Below are 19,474 nucleotides of genomic sequence, written 5' to 3' on the forward strand. Positions count from 1 at the left end.
GGGGGAGGGCAGACCTTAGCGAATAAGTAAATTATGGAGTACTTTAGAAGGTGATAAATACTACTGGTAAAAGGAAAAGATTAAGTAAGGAGACCCGGAGTGAAGAATGGAGGGGGAATCTCACTGAGAAGGTGACATCTGAACAAAGCCTCGATCAAGTTCAAAGGACTGGCGGTGGTGGGGAGGGAGGTGCAGCAGCTCTGCGCGCTGAAGCAATTGGAGGGAAGCCAGTGTGGCTGCAGCAGGGAGAGCAAGGGGTCACCTGGTGGGGACCCTGCAGTCCACTAGAAGGCCTTGGCTTTTATTCCCAGTGAAATGGGGAACCATTGCCAGGTTTTGAGCAGAAGAATAAAATGTTGACTTCAGTCTTAAAAGGATCATTCTGGCTTCTTTCTTCGAACAGACTTCTTGTGTACGAACCTAGAAGCAGGAAAAACATTTGGGAGGTCAATGAACACAAAATTAAGTGCTCCCTTTCATGGGTAATCAGATATGCTACTTTAAAAAAGGTATTAACTTGTTTTTAACCCATGCAATGTTTAATGCCCTTTGAAGAAGATAATACCCGTGTTGATAAGGGCAAGGGCATTCCAGGCAGGTAAATTGAGACCACTTTTTTGGGGGTAGCTGGGTAACCTTGCCAAAACCTCAGAGACATTCATACCCTTTTACTAGAAATCCAACTTCCAATAAATCAATATAAGGGACTAATAATGACTGGTGTTTACTGAGTGTATGCACCAGACTATATACTAAATGTACCAGTATGTTGCCTCATTTAAATCCTTATTCATTATTTACCCTGGCTGTTGTGGCTCAATGGACTGAGCACTGGCCTGGGAACTTAAATGTCACTGGATCAATTCCTAGTCAGGGCACCTGCCTCGGTTGCAGGCCAGGTCCCCAGTTGAGGGTGTGGCAACCCATTGATGTTTCACACATCAATGTTTCTCTCTCTCCCTTCCCCGCTCTCTAAAAAAAGTAAAATCTTAAAAAAAAATCCTTAATCAGTATTCCCATTTTACAGAAAGAAAAACAGCACGGTGAGTCACAAAGCTCATAAATAAGGGCTGGAACCAAACCCAGGCCCTCTGAGGCTGCTATGTGGCAGGGGTAGACATGAAGATCTGTGTCGAAGTGGGGGTTCATTATAGCCTTATTTATAAGAGCAAAGAAAGTAAAATGAAATCAAAGGGAGGTTTTAAGTAAATCATGATTTACGCACATAACTCAGTCATTTAAAATCTTGTTGAAGAAAAGGTGTGCAGGCAGCCAGGTGCTGGTGCAGGCAGAACTTCCAGGAGCTCCCATCAGGAGGTGCCAGCAGCTGTTGTGTTCCATCTCTTCGTCCAGGTGCTAGGTGCACCGCTATATTCATCAGGCTGCACACTTTGCGTACTTCTCTGTGTGTACGTTACAGTAAAGTTTGTTATTTTTAAAATATTTAGTTATTTATTAGAGAAAGGAAGAAAGGGAGCAAAACATAGATGTGAGAGAGAAACATCCATCGGTTTCCTCTTGTAGGCACCCCGACCAGGGACCAAACCTCAACCCAGGCATGTGCCCTGACAGGGAATTGAACCAGTAACCTTTAACTTTGCAGGACAAAACCCAAACACTGAGCCACACCAATCAGGACTTAACTTACTTTTTAAAATGTAAGTTGCCAGATGCTTCTCATCCCAGGGGAACACAAAAATGTCTGGAACAGAGTTTTTTCTTCTGGGGCAGAAAAACCTCTAGGGTCCCTCTAGTCTGGTGCAAGAAAGAACCTTACTGTGTTTAGTCCTGTGGCATAAAGTAAGAGCTTAATCCATACCCATGACCCTCATCTCATCTCACCCAGAACTGCCTTCAAAGAAACACCATTTGAATAGAATCCCAGTGTCAGTCTCAGGGCCTCAGAAGTTCACTGGAACAGAGTCCTGGGCACAGCTGCATCCTGGGGAGGCAGTCGCACCCTGAGCCCTGGCAGGCACAGCTGTCAGCACCGCCTCCACCACCCTCACCCAGACCACCTGCCCCCGCACCAGAGGGAAAGAAGCAAACTGCATGTGTTCCACAGAAAGCAGAGTACACTGAAAACAGAAACAAACAAACAAAAAACTAGAGAAAACCAGAAAGAAATTTAGATACAGAGGCAGGAAAACAAAGATGAGAGGGGTGTGGGGAGAGAATGAAGAGAGGAGCCTTCCCTCAGCCAGAACCAGATGGTTCCTGCCTCAGTTCTCCTGCTAGTTCCCCTGCTAGTTCTCCAGGGTTAGCCCAGCTGCAGCCTGACGGACCTGACCACCTGACTGGGCATCGTGCTTGGTCTTGCCAGCACTCTCCTTTGGGCAGGGGACTCTGTTACCTCCTTCTCCCAACTGCATATTGGCTGAGGTCCACCCCTGCTTTGACATAGGGGCTCTCCCACCTAGGAGGCTCCAGACAACAGCTTTGGCCAAATGCTTCCACCAAGGAAGAGCCCAGGATGAGATGCCCACTTCTCCACCCTGCAATGATGACTCTCCCCTGCCTCCACCAGCCCCCAGGGGCTGGAGGAGGTGGGGTTTGGAACAAGGAACACACCATTCAGCAGGCCCCAGCACCACGGCTGCCTCTTGGGAGGGACAGAAAGTCAAAAAGGGGAGAGGCTGGCTGGTCTGGGCTGAGGGGACCAAGGGGACTTCCTGCCTCCACAGAGCCTTGCCTTGATGCCCAGACTGTTATATCAGCAAGGGTGCTTCAAATTCCCCAAGAATCATGGGGGAGGGGCCCAGAGAGGTCCTTGCAGGGAAGAAAAGCGGAGTGGGAGGTGGCCAGAGTCACCGAATTCCCCTGGGTCCTAGAGAAGGGTGGGTTTCTTCCCTCCCTCCCGTCTCACCCCATCTGTCTCAGACCTCAACTGCCCACTTCAGGCTTCTCAGTTCCAACCTTGAAGAGAGACGCCTCCAAGCCAAGGGGCCCCAGCCCCCACCAGGAGCCCCTCCAGGCTGCCTAGGCTCTGGGGACTGAAGCCCCCCTGCCTCCCTCACCACTGTACCAGATGTGGCTGCAAAGGAGGGGTGAGCACAGGGTCCAGCTGGCAATGGTCACTCGGTGGTCCTCTTCCTGCCCAGTCAGCAGATTCTGTGCCAGCTGCCAGGCCTCCACACTCAGCACTTCCTCCAGCCCGCTTTCCAGAGCAGCTGGGGCTTCCATTCCCAATTCTGCACAAACACTAAGCATGGTCTTTCCTGAGCTGTCCACCCAGGTGCCAGGGTCTGGGTTCAGCAGTCAGTGATCATGGGAGGAGGAGGCTGCCCAGCCCTGCCCAGTGTGAGAGACAGAGGGCAGGGGTGCTAGAGCCTGCCTCACCCCTTCCCAACCACAGAAACATCCTGACCTACAAAGGGTCTCTTGGTCCTTTCCCCTGCAAAGCAGTGAGGTAGGTCATGGTTCCCACCTCTTCTCTGCTCCCCAAACCATCTGCTGGTCAGGCCTAATGCCTCCTTGCTCCCCCACAGATTTTCCAGAGCCTGGAAAATTTTCCATCACATGGGCAAGAGACATTGGCCACTCCATGGGAACCCCAGCAACAGAGCAGCCTAGTCCAGAGCTCAGCACACAGTAGGTGCTTAACAGAGTCATGCACAATCAACGAACTCTTTCAGCCCTGTACCACCGGCCCTCCAAGTTCCCTTGAGATTGGTTCCTGGTGCCAGGGACTGGCAGCAAGCCTCAACCACATGTCTGGGTCTTAAAAATGTGGGTGTGAATCCTGGCCTGTAGGGACAAGCTGCCTGCCTGCTTCACCCCTGGACAGCGCAGGCGCAGCCCAGCCTGGGGACTTGAAGCCCTCATTTGACCCAAGCTCTGCACCCTCAACAGCCTGCTCAGGTCTCTCTCAGACCCCACTCTGCAGGCATCAGTCAAATGATGCCAGGGCACCTCAAGCCATGGAGGGAAGCAAGGCCTTGCCCTTCCTGGAGAGGTGGAATTAAAAAGCCTTCGCTGCGCTCAGAGCTGCTGGCCCTGTCAGCCACAGCAGGAGGCCCAGACTGAAGGAAGAAGGAAGTCAGAAGGAGGGAATGGGGAGGAGGGAAGAGGACAGGCCCCAGGAGAGGTGCCTACCTTGCACAAGGTTCACCCTGAGCAAGGAAGGATGCTGAAGACAGGCAAAAACAGGAAAGGGACAGGAAAAATGGACAGGGGGAGCACCTTGGCAGATGAAGCCCTCCCTTCCTTCTCTCACAGTCCAGAGGAAAGAAAGAAAATGGTGACCACATGCCTGGCACGATATTGGGTACTCTTCATAATCCTCTTATTTATTCTCCCAAATATGCCCCAGTAAAGGTATTACCCCCAGGTTACAAATGAAGACTCTGAAGCCTTGAGAGTTCGCCTGGTTTCCCGGGGCAGAGGCCCGGCCAGGCCAGGACCCCAGGTCTGCAGTCTCAGGAAGGGCTGGCAGAGATGCAGCCCTGGCCCTGGGAGCCTGTGCAGAGGCCCAAGCTATGTCCAGAGCAGTTTATTCAAACAGAGACTAACAGGAAACTTGGCTTCTCTGACTCATTCTGATTCAACCTTATTAAGAAAAAAGAAAGAGGAGCAGGAGCCAGCAGAGGGTAGGGTTTCATGCCAAGAGCTGGCTCAGAGTTAGAGGCCTGCTGAGCACAATGGCCCATGCCCTGCTCTCTCCACTGCTGGAAAGTCCTGAGGCAGCCCTGCTGCCTGCCTGGCTTGAGAAGCGGGGTTCAGCCTTCTCCATTTGAGGCCAGTGAGACTCCCCTACCTCTGTGCTCCTTCCATTTCTCCTCTTCCCCTCCTGCCTGGGGTACCCTGAGGCCTGTTTCCACTTCACCTCCTCTCTTGGAGCTGCTGCCCATCTGGCAGGAGGGCCCTAGCAGACCCCAGGGATTCCAAGCAGCTGAGGCCAGCACTGCAGGGGGCAGACAGTGAAGGGGGGTGGGGTGCTTAACCCTCCAGGTCCCGGTAGTCCTTTGTAAACTGGCTTTGCATCTGGCTTGGTGTCCTGCGCCAAGCCAGTTGCTCCTTGCAGGAGTCCTGTCTAGAGTCTGAAACCAAATCCCACACTGGGGAGCTGAGGGACCACTGTTGAATGTTGCTGGTTATGAGCATTTAAAGGGCAGATAGATACCTTGAGTCACCTGAACCAGCCCTTATCCTAAAGCACATTGTGATGGGTGAACAAATGCTGGCTGTGGGGGTGGAGAGTGAGGGCTCAGGGTCCCAAGGAATGTCCATTCCGGCTGTCTCCTCCCAAGGTGGACTCCAGGAGTTCCCAAAGTAGAAGAGCAATCTGCACAGGCCAGGTTAAAGGCAGGGTCTTCCTACCTGGTTTATAAGCACGAGAGGGGGATGTCTGCTCTCCAGTTCCCAGGAGGAAGGTTGGAAGGCAGACAGCAGCACAGGGGAGGCATTCAGAGTGTGATTTCTTGGACACCAAAGCATTCCAACAGGACTAGGTCCATGCTCCTGAATCCCCCATTCTTCTGTTTTACGTTATAGCACACAACCCTTTGAATGATCCCCATCCCATTGCGGACAGCCCTGGGTCTCATTTTATCCACTCAGGATATTTCCAGGCTATGTTGACTCAAGAGATACAGCATAGAAACCACATATAACATGCAAAACGTGGATCTCTCTCATGATTTCACAAGTTCTATTCAAAACAGGGGCATATGTCCCGGAGGGTAAGACCCAGAGGTATGCCAAGAGACAGAAAGCTGAAGCTCCAGCCCCAGTGTATTCAGGCCCAAGGAAGTGAGGTGTGCCTGGGGTCAGAATTAGAGGGTGGTTTAGCTGGGGTTCAGCATCTCCCCAAGAAAGCCCAGCAACAAGGGAGGTGTCTCTAGGCACTGGTTTCGGGGAGTGGGAGCCTGGGGATCCTGGTGAGAGGCTGGAGTGGCCAGGAGTCAGGGGCTCATTCAAGCCATCACAAGAAGCAGTAGGGGACCAGGGCTCTGGGTCCAAAGCAGAGAGAAATGGCCAAAATGCTGCTGACCCTACAGCCCTTTCCTGCCTGCCTGGGCCCCACTTACCAGGCCTGAGTCCCCAGGGGCCCTCTCCTAGTCCAGGTTTCATTCCCTTCCTCAGAGGCAGGTCTGTGGCTTGGCTGGGAGCTCCAGGGACTGAGGGAGCAGAGCAGCTGTGGGACGGGCCACATAGCTAAAACCCGGCGGGCCATAGGGCCCTGCGGAGGAGACCCCAGCAGGCAGACCAGGCTGCCCAAAACCTCCTAATACTCCCAGCCTGTTGCTTATTCATTCAGAGTGGGAAAGCGCCAGCCCCGAGGCCAGCCAGTGCAGGGCTGCCCATCTAAGGCCCCCAGGCGGTCCTGCCCAGCGACCTGCAGAGAGCCTCGTGCAGCCCTGGGCACCACCCCAGCCCTGCCCTGACCCCTTGGCCTCGAAATGTTGTCATCGGAGGAGCCGTCCCGCTCGGACCAAGGCCAGGATGGACAAAGCTAGAGCTGAGGCAGGCAAGGAGCCATCCTGTCCTCGAGGCCGTGGGAAGAGAAGCACGCACAGGGGGCCACTCCTGAGAGCCTCTCGGTTCACCAGGCCTCTGCAGAGGGGGCCACCATGGCTCTGGCCCGAGCCGGCTGGCAGGTGTGGGCCCTGGTGTGGGGCGTCTGCCTCTGCGTCCTGGTGCACGGGCAACAGGCCCAGCCAGGGCAGGGCCCGGACCCGGGGCGCTGGCGGCAGCTGATCCAGTGGGAGAACAACGGGCAGCTCTACAGCCTGCTCAACTCGGGCTCCGAGTACGTGCCCGCGGGGACTCAGCGGGCCGAGGGTAGCTCCCGGGTGCTGTTGGCAGGAGCCCCCCAGACCCCGCAGCGGCGAAGCCAAGGAGGACCCCGGCGGCGGCAGGCCCCGTCCCTGCCCCTGCCCGGGCGCGTGGGCTCGGACACCGTGCGCGGCCAAGCGCGGCACCCATTCGGCTTCGGCCAGGTGCCGGACAACTGGCGAGAGGTGGCCGTCGGGGACAGCACAGGCATGGCCCGGGCTCGCACCTCGGTGTCCCATCAAGGGAGCTCCTCCTCGGTCTCGGCCTCGGCCTTCGCCACCACCTACCGCCAGCAGCCCTCCTTCCCGCAGCAGTTCCCCTACCCGCAGGCGCCCTTCGTCAGCCAGTACGAGACCTACGACCCGGCGGCGCGGACCTACGACCAGGGCTACGTGTACTACCGCGCCGCGGGAGGCGGCGTGGGCGCCGGGGCGGCTGCCGTGGCCTCGGCGGGGGTCCTCTACCCGTTCCAGCCGCGGGCGCGCTACGAGGAGTACGGCGGCGGCGGCGGCGGCGGCGGCGAGGAGCAGCCGGAGTACTCGCCGCAGGGCTTCTACCCCGCCCCGGAGAGGCCCTACGCGCCGCCGCCGCCGCCGCCCCCCGCCGACGGCCTGGACCGCCGCTACTCGCACAGCCTGTACCACGAGGGCGGCGCGGGCTCCGAGCAGGCCCGCCCCGACCCCGGCCCGGGCCCGGGCCCCGACGCAGCGCAGGCCACCGGTGGCGCTTACGGGGGCGACCCCCGCCTGGGCTGGTACCCGCCCTACGCCAACGTCCCTCCCGAGGCCTACGTCCCGCCGAGGGCCGTGGAGCCGCAGCCCCCGTTCCGCGTGCTGGAGCCGCCCTACCTGCCCGTGCGCAGCTCGGACGCGCCCCCGCCCGTGGCGGAGCGCAGCAGTGCGCAGCAGGGCCGCCTCAGCGTGGGAAGCGTGTACCGGCCCACCCAGAACGGCCGCGGTGAGTACGGTCCGCACGCCCAGCGCTTTGTCCTCCAGGTCCCTGGTGAACCTCCCCGCGCGCCTAGACCCTCCTCTGTGCTTTACCAAAGGCCCTCCCTGAGTTAAGTAGGGACCCCCCACTCCCACCCCCCGAATCATCAGCCCCAGTGCATCCCACCTCCCGCTTCCATACATCATCAGTGCCAGCATTTGGCCAGGCAGGCCTGGGCTCTGACCCAGGGCAGGGGGTGGAGGGACTGACCAGGCTTTGGGAGGAGGCAACGCCCAGACCTGGCTTGGGTCATTTGAGGACAAAGGGAAGAGACACTTCTCCCTGCCTCTTCTCCCTTCCCATCAGGGCATATCGTCCATCCTTGGAGATGCACCTGTGCCAGCCTCGCAGGGTGAAGCAGGGAACAAGAGGGTCAGAAAGGCCTTGAGGGATGCCTTTCTGGAGGTGTGGCAAGCTCCCAGTCACTGGGCTCTGTGAGCTCTGCCCAGGGAGCTGGAGGTTAGAGGAGAAGCTCTCACCCCAGGCAGGAATCCAGTCTAGATGACAAAAATTCCCTCGGGGACACTAGGGAAGCACAAAATGTAAGGGGCCGCCAAAAACTCAGTAATTGAGATAAATGATAATTTCATGCATTTTTAGATCTAAATAATGCAAAAAAAAAATTCTGTGATGAACAAAATACCCCAATTTTAAATAGAATCAGAAATGGTGCCAAGCCAAGCCGTGTTGGAGCCTAAGGCAAGCTGAAAAATCATCAATCCTGATGCTGTCTTTATTTGAAATCTTGATATTTTTTTTTATCACAGGTGTTTTTAGTATTGGTTTTGAATTTTAAAAATATTGCATCAAATATTACTTATCTTGGTTACTGAGTTTTTTGGTGCCCTGTTAAATTTTGCACACTAGGCCAGTGCCTCACTCACTTCACTCAGCTACCTCATCCCAATCCTGGCCCTGGGGGAGAGTCTTAGGAATCCTCTGTGGCTGGACCTGTCTCTGGCTTTTTGGTGTGGTGAGGTGAAGATATGACCTGGGAAGGCCCAAACCATCTGCACACAAGGACACAGTGCAGGGGGCAGCCTTTCTTCTTCATGTGGGCAACTCCACCTGTGCTGTTAGCAGGTGGGCTACTGTGCCAAGGACCCACTAGTGGTCTGGCCAGGGCTGGCCAGCTCTTGGTTCCATCCTCTGCTGTCTTAGAACTCTCCTTCCTGCCTCTGTTAATACAAGTTCCAAATCTGCTTTGGTCAAGGATTTTCATTCAGTTCTCAATGCATATGTGGTCCACTCCTGTCCACCTCTTTCAGGCTATCATCTGTGCCTTGTCTCCACACCAAGGTAGATTATCTGCTCCACACTGAGGTTGGTGTGCCAGGCCCCCAAGGTGAGGGCTGAGGTCTCTGGGCCCAGGGACTCAGGTACTGCACCCACAGCCTTCGCTGCTTCTGTCAGCACAGGGACTGCTGCCTTGTCTGCAGCCGTATTAACCTTGCGTGAGAGGCTGCTGCTGAGGCAAGGGTTGGGGAGTGGGGTGGGTAGCAGTACTCCTGTCTCCCTACGGTCTGCTGGAACCCAAGGCTAGGAGAGAGGAGTGTCCCCGCTGCTACTACCCACTCCCTCACATCCAAGGCATGGCAGTCGAGTTGGGTGCTGATTCCCAGCTTGGAAACCTTCAGGAGTTGAGACTGGACTGAGATGGAGAGCCGTCTGTGATGTGATGAAGGGTATGTCCTCGTGGTCCTCTCTGGGACTTGCAGCACCTGAGCATCAGCTACTCCTAACGCTCCTTGGAGAAGAAGATGTTTTGCCCATAAGGTGCTAAGCTTTTGTGGTGGCTTTTCTTAGAATGCAAGACCACAGAGTGGGGCTCAGCCAAAAGCGTCCCACCTCTAGGCAGAGGAGAAAACCAAGACCTCAAATTCCACAGTCCTACTGGCAGAGCCAGGCCTGGAACTAGATGTCTATACTCCAAGCCAGTGGGTTTTCTAGGGCCCCTTTTTGGACTATCAGTTCTTAAGGTTCAAAAGGGGACCTGCCAAGGCAAGGCCATGTCTAGAATAGAGGTGCTTGCTGCTTAGTGGGGTCTCTAGCCATGGCCCCTGAGCCACACAGTTCATCTGGATTAAAGACATTTCTTTGCTGAAGATAGTGTGCTAGGGCCAGGCAGAGTGTGCTGGCACACACCAGATTTAGGCTGTGCCCTGGGAAGTACAGCAAAGAGGGCACCTCAGTGCTGTGATTGGGCTGGCACTGGGGGATGGACTAGGGGAGGTCAGAGAAGTGTCCCCAGTCAGGGGCTAGGGACTCGGGAAGGACTTCCTTGAAGAGGAGGTACCTAAGCATTGCTGCAAGGGATGGCCATCAGCACCCTCCCCTGGCCATGGAGGGGACAGTGTGTGGGTTGAGACTGTGGGGAGACCAGGCTAGTTGGGGCTCAGAGAGGGGGCACTACCTTCTCTCCCATCATTGGCTCCTTTTCCCTACCCTGCTAGGCCTGGACCATGGAAAAATCCCAGTTCAAGGAAGGCCAAGTCTTGTCCTTTAGCTCAGACCCCCAGGCTTGGTGTGGGAGTCCAGGGCAGATTCTCTGACGCTGATCTCATTCTGCCTGGCCACACACCCAGGGGTCTGAGGCTGGGCGTTGGCAGCCTGAGTGTGTGGGCGTGGATGTATCCCCACAACACTAAACACATGTGCGCACCACCCTTGTCCCTCCATGCCTGTGTGGTTTCCAAGTGCCTGTGAAGAACCCAGTTTCTTCCTGGGGCGCCTCAACCTTCTCCCTCCCACCAAGGGCCTCCAACTCCGGAACATGTAACTGGAGAAAAGAGTAGGAAACAGAGGCTCAGAGAGGGTAACATACTTTTCCTGGCTCTCTGCACATTCGTGCAGAGGCCTAGAGGGTAGCCACTTGCTTCCCAGGCCTGGCTGCATCTCCTTCACTGTGTCTCTCCCTCTACCACAACCAGGCCCCTCTGTCCCAGCCTCCTTGCCCCAATTCCTGCCTCCCCACAGCCCCAGCCTCTCTGAACTGGTGGTCTTAGTGCTGGCCCCAGAAGACTATAGCTCTTCTCCCAAGGCCCCGCCCCCACCCCCAACCCCACAGCCCTGGCCTGATTCATAGGCCCTGGCAATGCTGTGAAAGTAACACGGAGCAGGCCGCCCTGGCCATCCTCCCAGGACATCTCTCACGGCTTCACCAGCCTGGCCTGGCATGGGTCCTCCAGCTCTGTCCTCACACAGCCGATCAGAGGTAAGGAGGGAGCCGTGTCTCCCTGACCTCTGCCTCTCCCTCACCAGTCCATCCTACACGTGGATCAGATAAACCCTTGAGGTGCTGACCATGTTACTCCCCTGCGCAAGTAGGTCCCGTGGCTCCCAAAGCCGCCTTCAGGACAAAATCTGATGCCTTGGCCTTTGGCTCTAGAACCTTCAGGTACCTCTTTCTTCTCCCCCTCTCCTGCCCCCTCCTCCTCCTCCTCTCAGGCCTCTGCATCTCCCATGGGTACTGTGCTGCAGCTAGAGGTTTCCTCTCCCTGCACACATAAGTATTCCTGGGGTGCTCCCCTCTCTATCCCGTGCCCCACACCCAGAGGCCACACAGGGTTGCTGAGCCCTGACAGCAGCCTTGGCTCCCTGACCACATCCCTGCTGCCTGTCCCTCCAGATCACCTACCCACTTCCTCAGAACTTAAAGCAGATGCAGGGAAGGACAGAAGCAGTCTCCCCCAGCAAGCATCCAGAGGTAGAGTCCCAAGGTGGAGATGATACCAACAACTTGGCCATTTGCTGAAGAACACCTACTGAGCTTAGTGGTTTAAATGTGTAATTTTATTCACCCTCGCAGCCTCCCAGAGAGGTGGAGGTTATGGTCCTCTGGTACAGATGAGAAAACTGGGACTCAGGGAGGTCTCACAGCTAGATGCAGCTGAGCCAGAGTTGAAACTGAGCTCAGATGACCCAGGAGGATGAATACCCCACCTGCACACCATGCAGGCAGTGCGAGAACCGGAGACTTCTCCACCCACCTCCCCTCCCTGGGCCTCAGTCCCCAAGCTGCAGCAGGGGAGGAGATATTTGCAGTGGCATCCATTGGCACTGGACACATCACACCCTTAACTCCTGCAGCAGTAATGAGCCAGGCACTGTCACTCGTCCCCTTTCATAGGTAAGGTGGTGGGTTCACTTGCTGATTTGTCTCGTGGCCTCTTAGAAATGAAACCAGAATGAGAGTCTGTATGACTTCCCCATCCTGAGTTAATATCATACATTATTATTTTTAAAATTCTTATGTATTCTTGCTTACCCTGCACACTTTATTTATTCATTCATATAATTGGTCATTCAGCAGATATGTGACTGCCAGCTCTGTCCAGGCACTGGTTGTAGCAGGGTGAGATGAGACAGTGAGTGGGTGAGGTGTTGGAAGTGAAGAGCCCCTCAGCAATGCGGCGTTAGGGCCTTGCCATCGTCCAGCCTCCAGACCGCTATTTAACAAGCACTCACCTAGTGCTTCCTTGGTGTCAGACCCCGTCCTGGGAGCCTTACAATTAGAGTCACTTAATCCTCATAAGAACCCAAGATATTATTATTATCCACATTCTGCAGATGAGGGAACTGGGGCCCAACATCATATAACTGGTAACTGGTAGAGCCAGAATCACAGCTCAGGACCCTTCCCTGCTTCCTGGGGTTGTCTGGGAGCCCCCAGACAGCGATGCAGTCTTCAGGCCTAGGTAGCTGTCGTAAACTGTCTGACAAGCTGTGGAGACAGGGACCTGGGCCCTCTTCCTCATCCTCTATTTGGCGGTCAAATGCCACCAGAGCGGGAACAGAACAGTGGTGTCCCGACAGGCAGGCTTCCTGTCTCCTTCCCCTCATCTAGTCGCAGGGTCACATGGTCTCTCCCCTCGTCTCAAGCTGGACTGCCCCTGCCAAAAAAAAACAGCTCCTATTTTTAATAATAATAATAATAATAATAATAATAATAATAGCTGATATGTATTGAACACTGATCGTGTACCAGACATTATGCCAAGTATTTTCTTTTTATTTTCTCATTTAATTCCCCCAGCAATCTTGTGAGGCAGATAGTATTATCACCCCCACTTTACAGACCAGAAAACTGAGGCTAGAGAAGTTCAGTAACTCATCCAGGCGGATTCTCTACCCCACTGAACTGCCCCTCAGGGGAGAGTATGTCTCCATGGCCATTGTTTCTCTCAGGTCTAGATCCCCTGGAAAACCAACATTGGGATTTTTGCCTTGAATTTGCGGGCACAACAGAGCTTTTGGGCAGTGGTAGTGGAGCAGGGTTCAGAATAATTCGGGCCTACTGGCCTCATGCTACTGCTGCACTTGACCTGAGAGTTCTGGCCTTTTGTCCCTCCCCTCCCTCTCTCTTAACCCGAGGGGCCCCCATCTCAGTGTCCTCTCAGCTCTGAAAGGGCACCCCTCCCCAAAGTCCCAGCTCAAGTCCACCCACTCCTATCCAAGCCAAGAACACATGGGAAGTTCTTCAGGGCAGTGGCCAGAGTGGCAGGAGAAGAGAGGGAAGGACTGGAGACGTGTGGCCTGCCCAGGCAGCCCACACCTGCTTCCAGCCCCCCTGCAGGCACTCTGGAGGGAGGCTGGAAGGAGAGCCTGGGGCTTGTCCCTTCTCCTGCCCTGACCTAGAGGGAGGCAGGCACCTGGACCCAGAAGGCCTTTCTCTCTGGATTCAGAATTACAGGGCCAGGGTTCCTCTCCCTCTTACTGATGGGCACTCAAATCAGGCATTTCAGTTTCACCGGGAAATGGGTACTGCTGGTGTCAGAAGACCAGAGCAGGAAGGGACTCGGGTGGGGAAGGCACTGCTCAAGTGCACTGTGCCATCAAAGCCTCAGGAGACAACCCACCCTTCCTCCTGCTAGTGAGCCAACTGGCACCACATCCTTTTTCCAAAGAAAGGGCTTTGGAGTCAGTCCCAGCCTTTGCTTGATGATGAAATCTGTGCTCACACAGGCAGATGCCACCAGACCTTTTTGGGGTACAGGCATTTGTTCACATGCTTGCCCCGGGTGTACAGGCACCAGGTCCTGGGCTGAGTGCAGGGAATTCAGGGGCGCCCCACATCCGTCCCTGTCCTCATCAATGTCTCAGCCCCAGCAGCAAGAAGAAACCAGGCACACAGGGTGCAGTGGCCGAAGCCCACCTGTCTGGCCTGTCTCTAGTTCCCAGACCTTCCGTGCACGGAGACCTGGGTCTGTAGCTGGGCAGCAGGCAAAGCAGAGCCTCATCGACCCCCAGTGGCTCTTGTCTGGCTGATCATTTTATGAGGACATTCAGCTACTCAATAATAATATTGTTGAGTGTCTTACTATGTTCTGAGCAGTGGTCTAGAGATGGGTATTTGTTACAGAAAGGAAAGAGACACAACTTTTGCTCTCGTGAATCTTATATTTTATGCATAAATGTAATAAAGAGGTAAATAACAGCAGGTGATAAGTACAGTGGGGAAAAATACAGATAAGTGAGGCAGGTCTGGAGCATGGGGGGACAGGTTGCAAATGTGGCTGGGTGGGTCTCCTGAAGGCAACATTTGAGCAGAGACATGGAGGGGGGTGAGCAAGCTGTGCAGCTGTCTGTGAGAAAAGCATTCCAGGTGGAGGAAACAGCCAGTGGAAACCCCTGTGGCAGGAGTTCCCTGGGGTTTTCATGTGTGGGTAAGAGCAGACCGTAATGGGAGTGGGGGCATAATAGGAGACAAGTCAGAGAGGTAACAGGCTCTGGCCATGGAGGGCCTCGTAAGCCATTGTTAGAACTTTGGCTTTTACCTCCATGCATCGAGGAGCTACTGCAGGGTTTGACATGAAACAGGCCCTGATTGCCGTGCTGGGGGTTGACAGCGAGGAGGTAGGCAGGAGATCAAGAGGAGGCTGGTACAGAGATCCAGGCAGAGATGACGGCAGCTAGGCAGGGCGGCAACAACCTGGTGGTAGGAAGTCAGATTCAGGATGTGTTTTGGAGGGAGAGTTGAGGGGATTTCCTCATGGACTAGATGCAGGTGTAAGAGAAAGAGAGGTGTCGGGCATAACACAAAGGTTTATGGCCTGTGCAGCTGGAAGGATGAAGTTGTTATGAGCTGAGATGGGAAGGCTGTGGGCTGAATGGATTCTGTAAGAAAGGTAAAAAGCTCAAGTCACTGTGGCCCTGGCTGGTGTGGCTCAGTGGATTGAGTACCAGCCTGCGAACCAAAGGGTCCCTGGTTGATTCCCAGTCGGGGCACATGCCTGGGTTGCTGGGCTGTGGGCCAGGTCCCAAGTAGGGGGCGTGCAAGAGGCAACCACACACTGATGTTCTCTCTGTCTCTTTCTCCCTCCCTTTCCCTCTCTAAAAATAAATAAATAAAATCTTAAAAAATTCAGGTCACTCTGAAGGACCCCAGGGGCAGGGAGAGAACTCAGGGGCCTGACACATTCTGGGAGGGGGCGGGGCGGGGGACACTGAGCAGGGCCTGCAAAGGTGGGAGGGCAGCGAGGTACACGAGGAGGCAGAAGGCTTGCCAGAAGGGTGCGTAGTTGACCTCCCCAAAGCTTAGCCTTCTCCCGGCTAAGTCCCTATCTGCCGTAGGTCCTCAGCAGCTTGCTCAATTGAACAAACACTCACTGATCCCGTTCCCTGAGGTGGGCCCTGCTACACAGAGGAGTGAGGCTGTCACTGCTGCTGGGCTGTGTCTCCCACTCAGGTGGGGGCCGCAGCCATGAGCTGGAAGAGGGGCACAGGGTGGTGGCAGAGGGGTGGTCAAAACTGACAAGGAAGGCTTTGGCCTACAGACTCTGTACCCCAGTGAGGGCAGAGCTGGCCCGTGTGTGTGTGTGTGTGTGTGTGTGTGTGTGTGTGTGTGTAGTAGGGAATTCCAAGACAAGGGCACCCACAGGGTCAGAAGCCAGGGCAGAAAAGGTCAGGTGTGCTAAGGAGCTGTGTATTGATCCTTAAGGTTAAGAGATCTGGAAAGTCAGGTTATAGCCAGAGGCCACAGAGGCCTTAGCTGCTATGCTACCCTGGGAAGCCCAGGCCTGATTCTGTAGGCAGTGGGGAACCACCGTAGGTTCTGGGTCTGACTTCATGGCTATCACATCTTTGCTTGGGCTGTGACTGCCCATTCATGGTAGGACACCATGGACCTTGCTGCCACCTTGCCTGGTGTGGCACTGTCAGGCTGGTGCTGACAATTTAATGTTCTTTTTAAAAAAAGATTTTATTTATTTACTTTCAGAGAGAGGGGAAGGGAAGGAGAAAGAGGAGAGAAACATCAATGTGTAAGAGGTATATGGACCTGTTGCCTCTCATTCACTCCCAACTGGAGACCTGGCCGGCAACCCAGGCATGTGCCCTGACTGGGAATCAAACCGGTGACCACTCGGTTTGCAGTCCACCACTTAATCCACTGAGCCACACCAGCCAGGGCTAATGTTCTGATTATTAGATGATAATTTTCTAGGTCACAGAGCTGCCAGCTCCTGCCCGGAAGCCCTCTCATCTCATCTTTATTCAAGGCTGTTCTCTGTGAGTGGTCTGCTTCCCTGCCTGGGGCTCCTCTGGAGTCTGGCTGCACACATATTTCACAGCCCACTGCCCACTTCCTGCTGGAGTTGTTTATCCTCCAGCCAGGGCTCAGGAGATTAGGGCTCTTTTGCATTCTACTCTCCTTCATCTGCTGCTTGTGAGAGGAGGGCTGAAGAGGAAAGACTTCCAAGGAGACGAGGTTTATGGAACCCACAGAAAAGGAGAAGCCAGCAGGGAAACAGGTGGGGTGTGGGCAAGCAGCAGGAATGTAACCACAGGCCCTCTGCGCTGAGCAGCCTCCAGGAACCACTGAGCAGGAGGGAACAGGTCTCCCCCGAAGCAGGAAGAATTTAGGTCAGACGTGGGAGAATTTCCTGGCTGCTGAAGGCTTGTCTGTAGAGGTTGTGAGAGGTCTTGGGCTCTTGCCCAAGGCTGGGGAATAGCTCCCGAAAAGTATTTTAATCTCCAAGTGTTTATGGAGCCATCAAATTACACTCAAAGACCAGTTAGTCCAATCTCCCCATTGTCCCTATGAAAAGGGAAGGGACCTGGACAATGGAGGAGCGGGGCAGGCTGGTCCTGAGCATAGATGAAGGGGCCCTGGATCCTCCACAGAGGAGGTTCCAGGGGTAGAGCCAGAATGCGAAAGCTGGTCTTGTCCTTGGCCCTGTGTTTTCACTGTCCCGGAGGCTCTGCTGGGGCCCTCTGAGACTGAAGAGCTTCCTAGACTAGCAGCTGCTTGTGGAATGGTGTTGGGACCCAATTCAGTTATACCCAGCCCCTGCCTAGCCAAGTAGCCTGGCTGTGGCCACCCAGGGGCCTTTGCTGCCCTTTGACTCAATGTTCTCCACCTGGCACAGGCTCTAAGCAGCCTGAATCCTTAAGGGCCAACCTGTGGTCAGCATGGAGGAGTGCCCACAGAGGGGTGGCTCCGGGCTCCAGGCCATGAGTGGAATACAGAACAATTAGATCTGGAGAAATTGAGGCCATCAGGCCTGGAGAGGGGCCAGCCCTGGCCAGGGTCACACAGAAGGTCTGTGACAAAGGGTGAAAAGCCAGGCTCTTGCCTGCCTCCTGGGAGCAGAAGACCAGATGCTGATGGTTACCAGGGCTCCTCTGGGTAGCCTGAGCAAGACTATCCTTTGGGTGGTTAGCTGCATCCCTGGGGGGTCTATCCCAGGAGACCATTTAGATTAGCCATGGGGTGGGGGGGGGTGCACACTGTGGAGTCCTATTTGGCAATGACAAGCAATGAACTAGGTAGATCTTAAAAGTTTACATTGACTGAAAACTCAAGAATCAGAATAAGATAAGACAATATAAGTTCTATACTTTAAGAATACATAAGCACTGCAGATTTTCTGTAGAGACACAAGTGTTCAAATGAAAGCAGAAAAGTCTGCATTCACGCTGCCTGTCATTACTAGAACCAGTAACTAGAGACGGGGATTGATTCTGTGGGCGCTTTATTCGGGTGCCAGTGATCTGAGAAGAAGGCGGGTAATGTGCCCTCAAAAACCATCTTACCATCTCATCTCAAGCCAACCTTTTTACAAGGAGAAGAAAGGGCAGGTGAGGGGTTTGGAAAAAAGATTAATTGGATAAGAGTTGCAGCCCCACCCACAGAGATTCTCCTAGTACTTCTTTATCTGTTGGTCAGCAATTCTTTATCTGCCTCCTGTTCCCCTCCCTGGAACACAGTGGCTCAGGTGCCTTCACCCTGAGCTTGCAGACCCCCTGGGGCACAAGGTTGAATTGCTTCTTGACCTCCTGGAATAACAGCCTTCCACAGGCATTAATCTCTTAAGCCTATCAACTATAACTAAAGCTAAAACCTTTAACTCTTGAGTTCCCCTCTCACAGGATATAGCTAAGGGTCAGGGGTGAAGATGAAGGTTGAAAAATTTTATCACAAGAGAGGGGCCTTGCATAGACCAATGACAATGGTTAGTGTGCTCTGAAATGAAAATTATGATTAATTCCATTGTTCTGCATTTATAAAAATGGGAGTCTCCACGAAAATTCTCACTGGAACCCACTTAATGGAATCTCCAGTGCCACGTGCAAGGGCTGGATGACTCCCTATTTTCTAAATAAGAAATCTCAGTTCCTCTTTGAAGTTACAACCCCACAACTAATGATTATCTCCACCTTCTGACTAAGCATTGCCTTCTCCAGGGTCTTTCTTTAAAATGCACACCCTTTTTTTTCTTTTTAGAGAGGGAGGAATGGAGGGTGAAAGAGAGGGAGAAAAACATCGATGTGAAAAAGAAACATCAGTTGGTTGCCTCTGGTTTGCATCCCCAACTGGGGACCAAACCCACAACCCAGGCATGTGCCCTGACAAAGAATTGAACCAGTAACCTTTAGCTTTGCAGGGTGACACCCAACCACCAGTCAGGGCTAAAATGCACACTTCTTTGCATCAGGTGGGGGTTGAATACATGATCTGGTTGCAACTGTAATTCACCCAACATTGGTCACCTGCCTAGAGGGCCTGGTTATATCCCAGAAGCCAGAGACAACAGACGAGTACCCCTACCTACACATCCACAAGGCCCTGCATAGGCTTTCCCGCATCCCCTTCCAATATCCCACAGTTTGCCCCTTACCCAAGCCCCTGTGAGGGGACTGAGAGCCCAAGCCTGCAGGCCTGGCTGCTGCTGTAGTGCCTCCAGAAGAGCAGGCCAGATAAAGAGGCATTGTTCCCTCCTGAAAAAACATACCAGCAGAGGGTGGAGGGCCTGCTGCTCCCAGAGACCTCAGCAGGGGGCCAGGCTGAGGCAGGGTATGGGGAGGTAGGGATCCTTAGCCTACAGGCTGCTCTTTTTTCTGGCAGCTTCCCCCAGGGTAATGAAGGGGTGAGGGGATGGAGCATGTGGCGGTGCCAGTTAGGGGAGTTGAAGAACCCAGTGATGGTCAGAGGTATGGAACAAAAAGAAGATAGGATAAAGGTGGTGATGGTGATTCCATGTAAGTTCTAGAAAAGGCAGAACTAACGTAATGAAAAGGCAGGTCAGTGATGACCGGGGTGGGGAGGGGCCGGAGGGAACTTCCTGGACCATGCCCACAGTCTGTGGACTGGCCGTGGTGACGGCTGCATGGAGAACGTGTTTGTCAAGACTTGTCAACTGTACACCTAAAATCTGTGCATTCAACCATGTGTAGATTAAATTTTTAAAAGTGTTCATTTTTAGAG

General features: G+C 54.1%; 1 protein-coding gene and 1 long non-coding RNA gene across 3 annotated transcripts in view; one reads left to right on the plus strand and one right to left on the minus strand.

Annotated features, from left to right (window-relative positions):
* LOC123825306 lies at positions 1 to 7,692 on the minus strand. Of its 2 annotated transcripts, none has more exons than XR_006786868.1 (4): positions 7,626 to 7,692; positions 1,649 to 1,755; positions 1,226 to 1,403; positions 1 to 420 (listed from the first exon to the last, which is right to left on the minus strand). It is a non-coding gene; the product is annotated as an uncharacterized LOC123825306 (long non-coding RNA). The 2 variants fall into 2 exon arrangements; XR_006786869.1 differs by lacking the exon at positions 7,626 to 7,692 and adding an exon at positions 1,843 to 1,947.
* The window catches only part of LOXL1 (lysyl oxidase like 1), a 24,590-nt gene continuing 11,147 nt past the window's right edge, over positions 6,032 to 19,474 (plus strand). The window contains exon 1 of the mRNA XM_045848707.1: positions 6,032 to 7,734. Within this exon, the coding sequence (XP_045704663.1) occupies positions 6,573 to 7,734 (1,162 nt within the window). The 5' untranslated portion in view covers positions 6,032 to 6,572. The remainder of the gene's footprint in view (positions 7,735 to 19,474) is intronic.

This window comes from Phyllostomus hastatus, unplaced genomic scaffold, assembly GCF_019186645.2.
Source record: "Phyllostomus hastatus isolate PE091 unplaced genomic scaffold, TTU_PhHast_1.1 phas_contig_62, whole genome shotgun sequence".
NCBI lineage: Eukaryota > Metazoa > Chordata > Mammalia > Chiroptera > Phyllostomidae > Phyllostomus > Phyllostomus hastatus.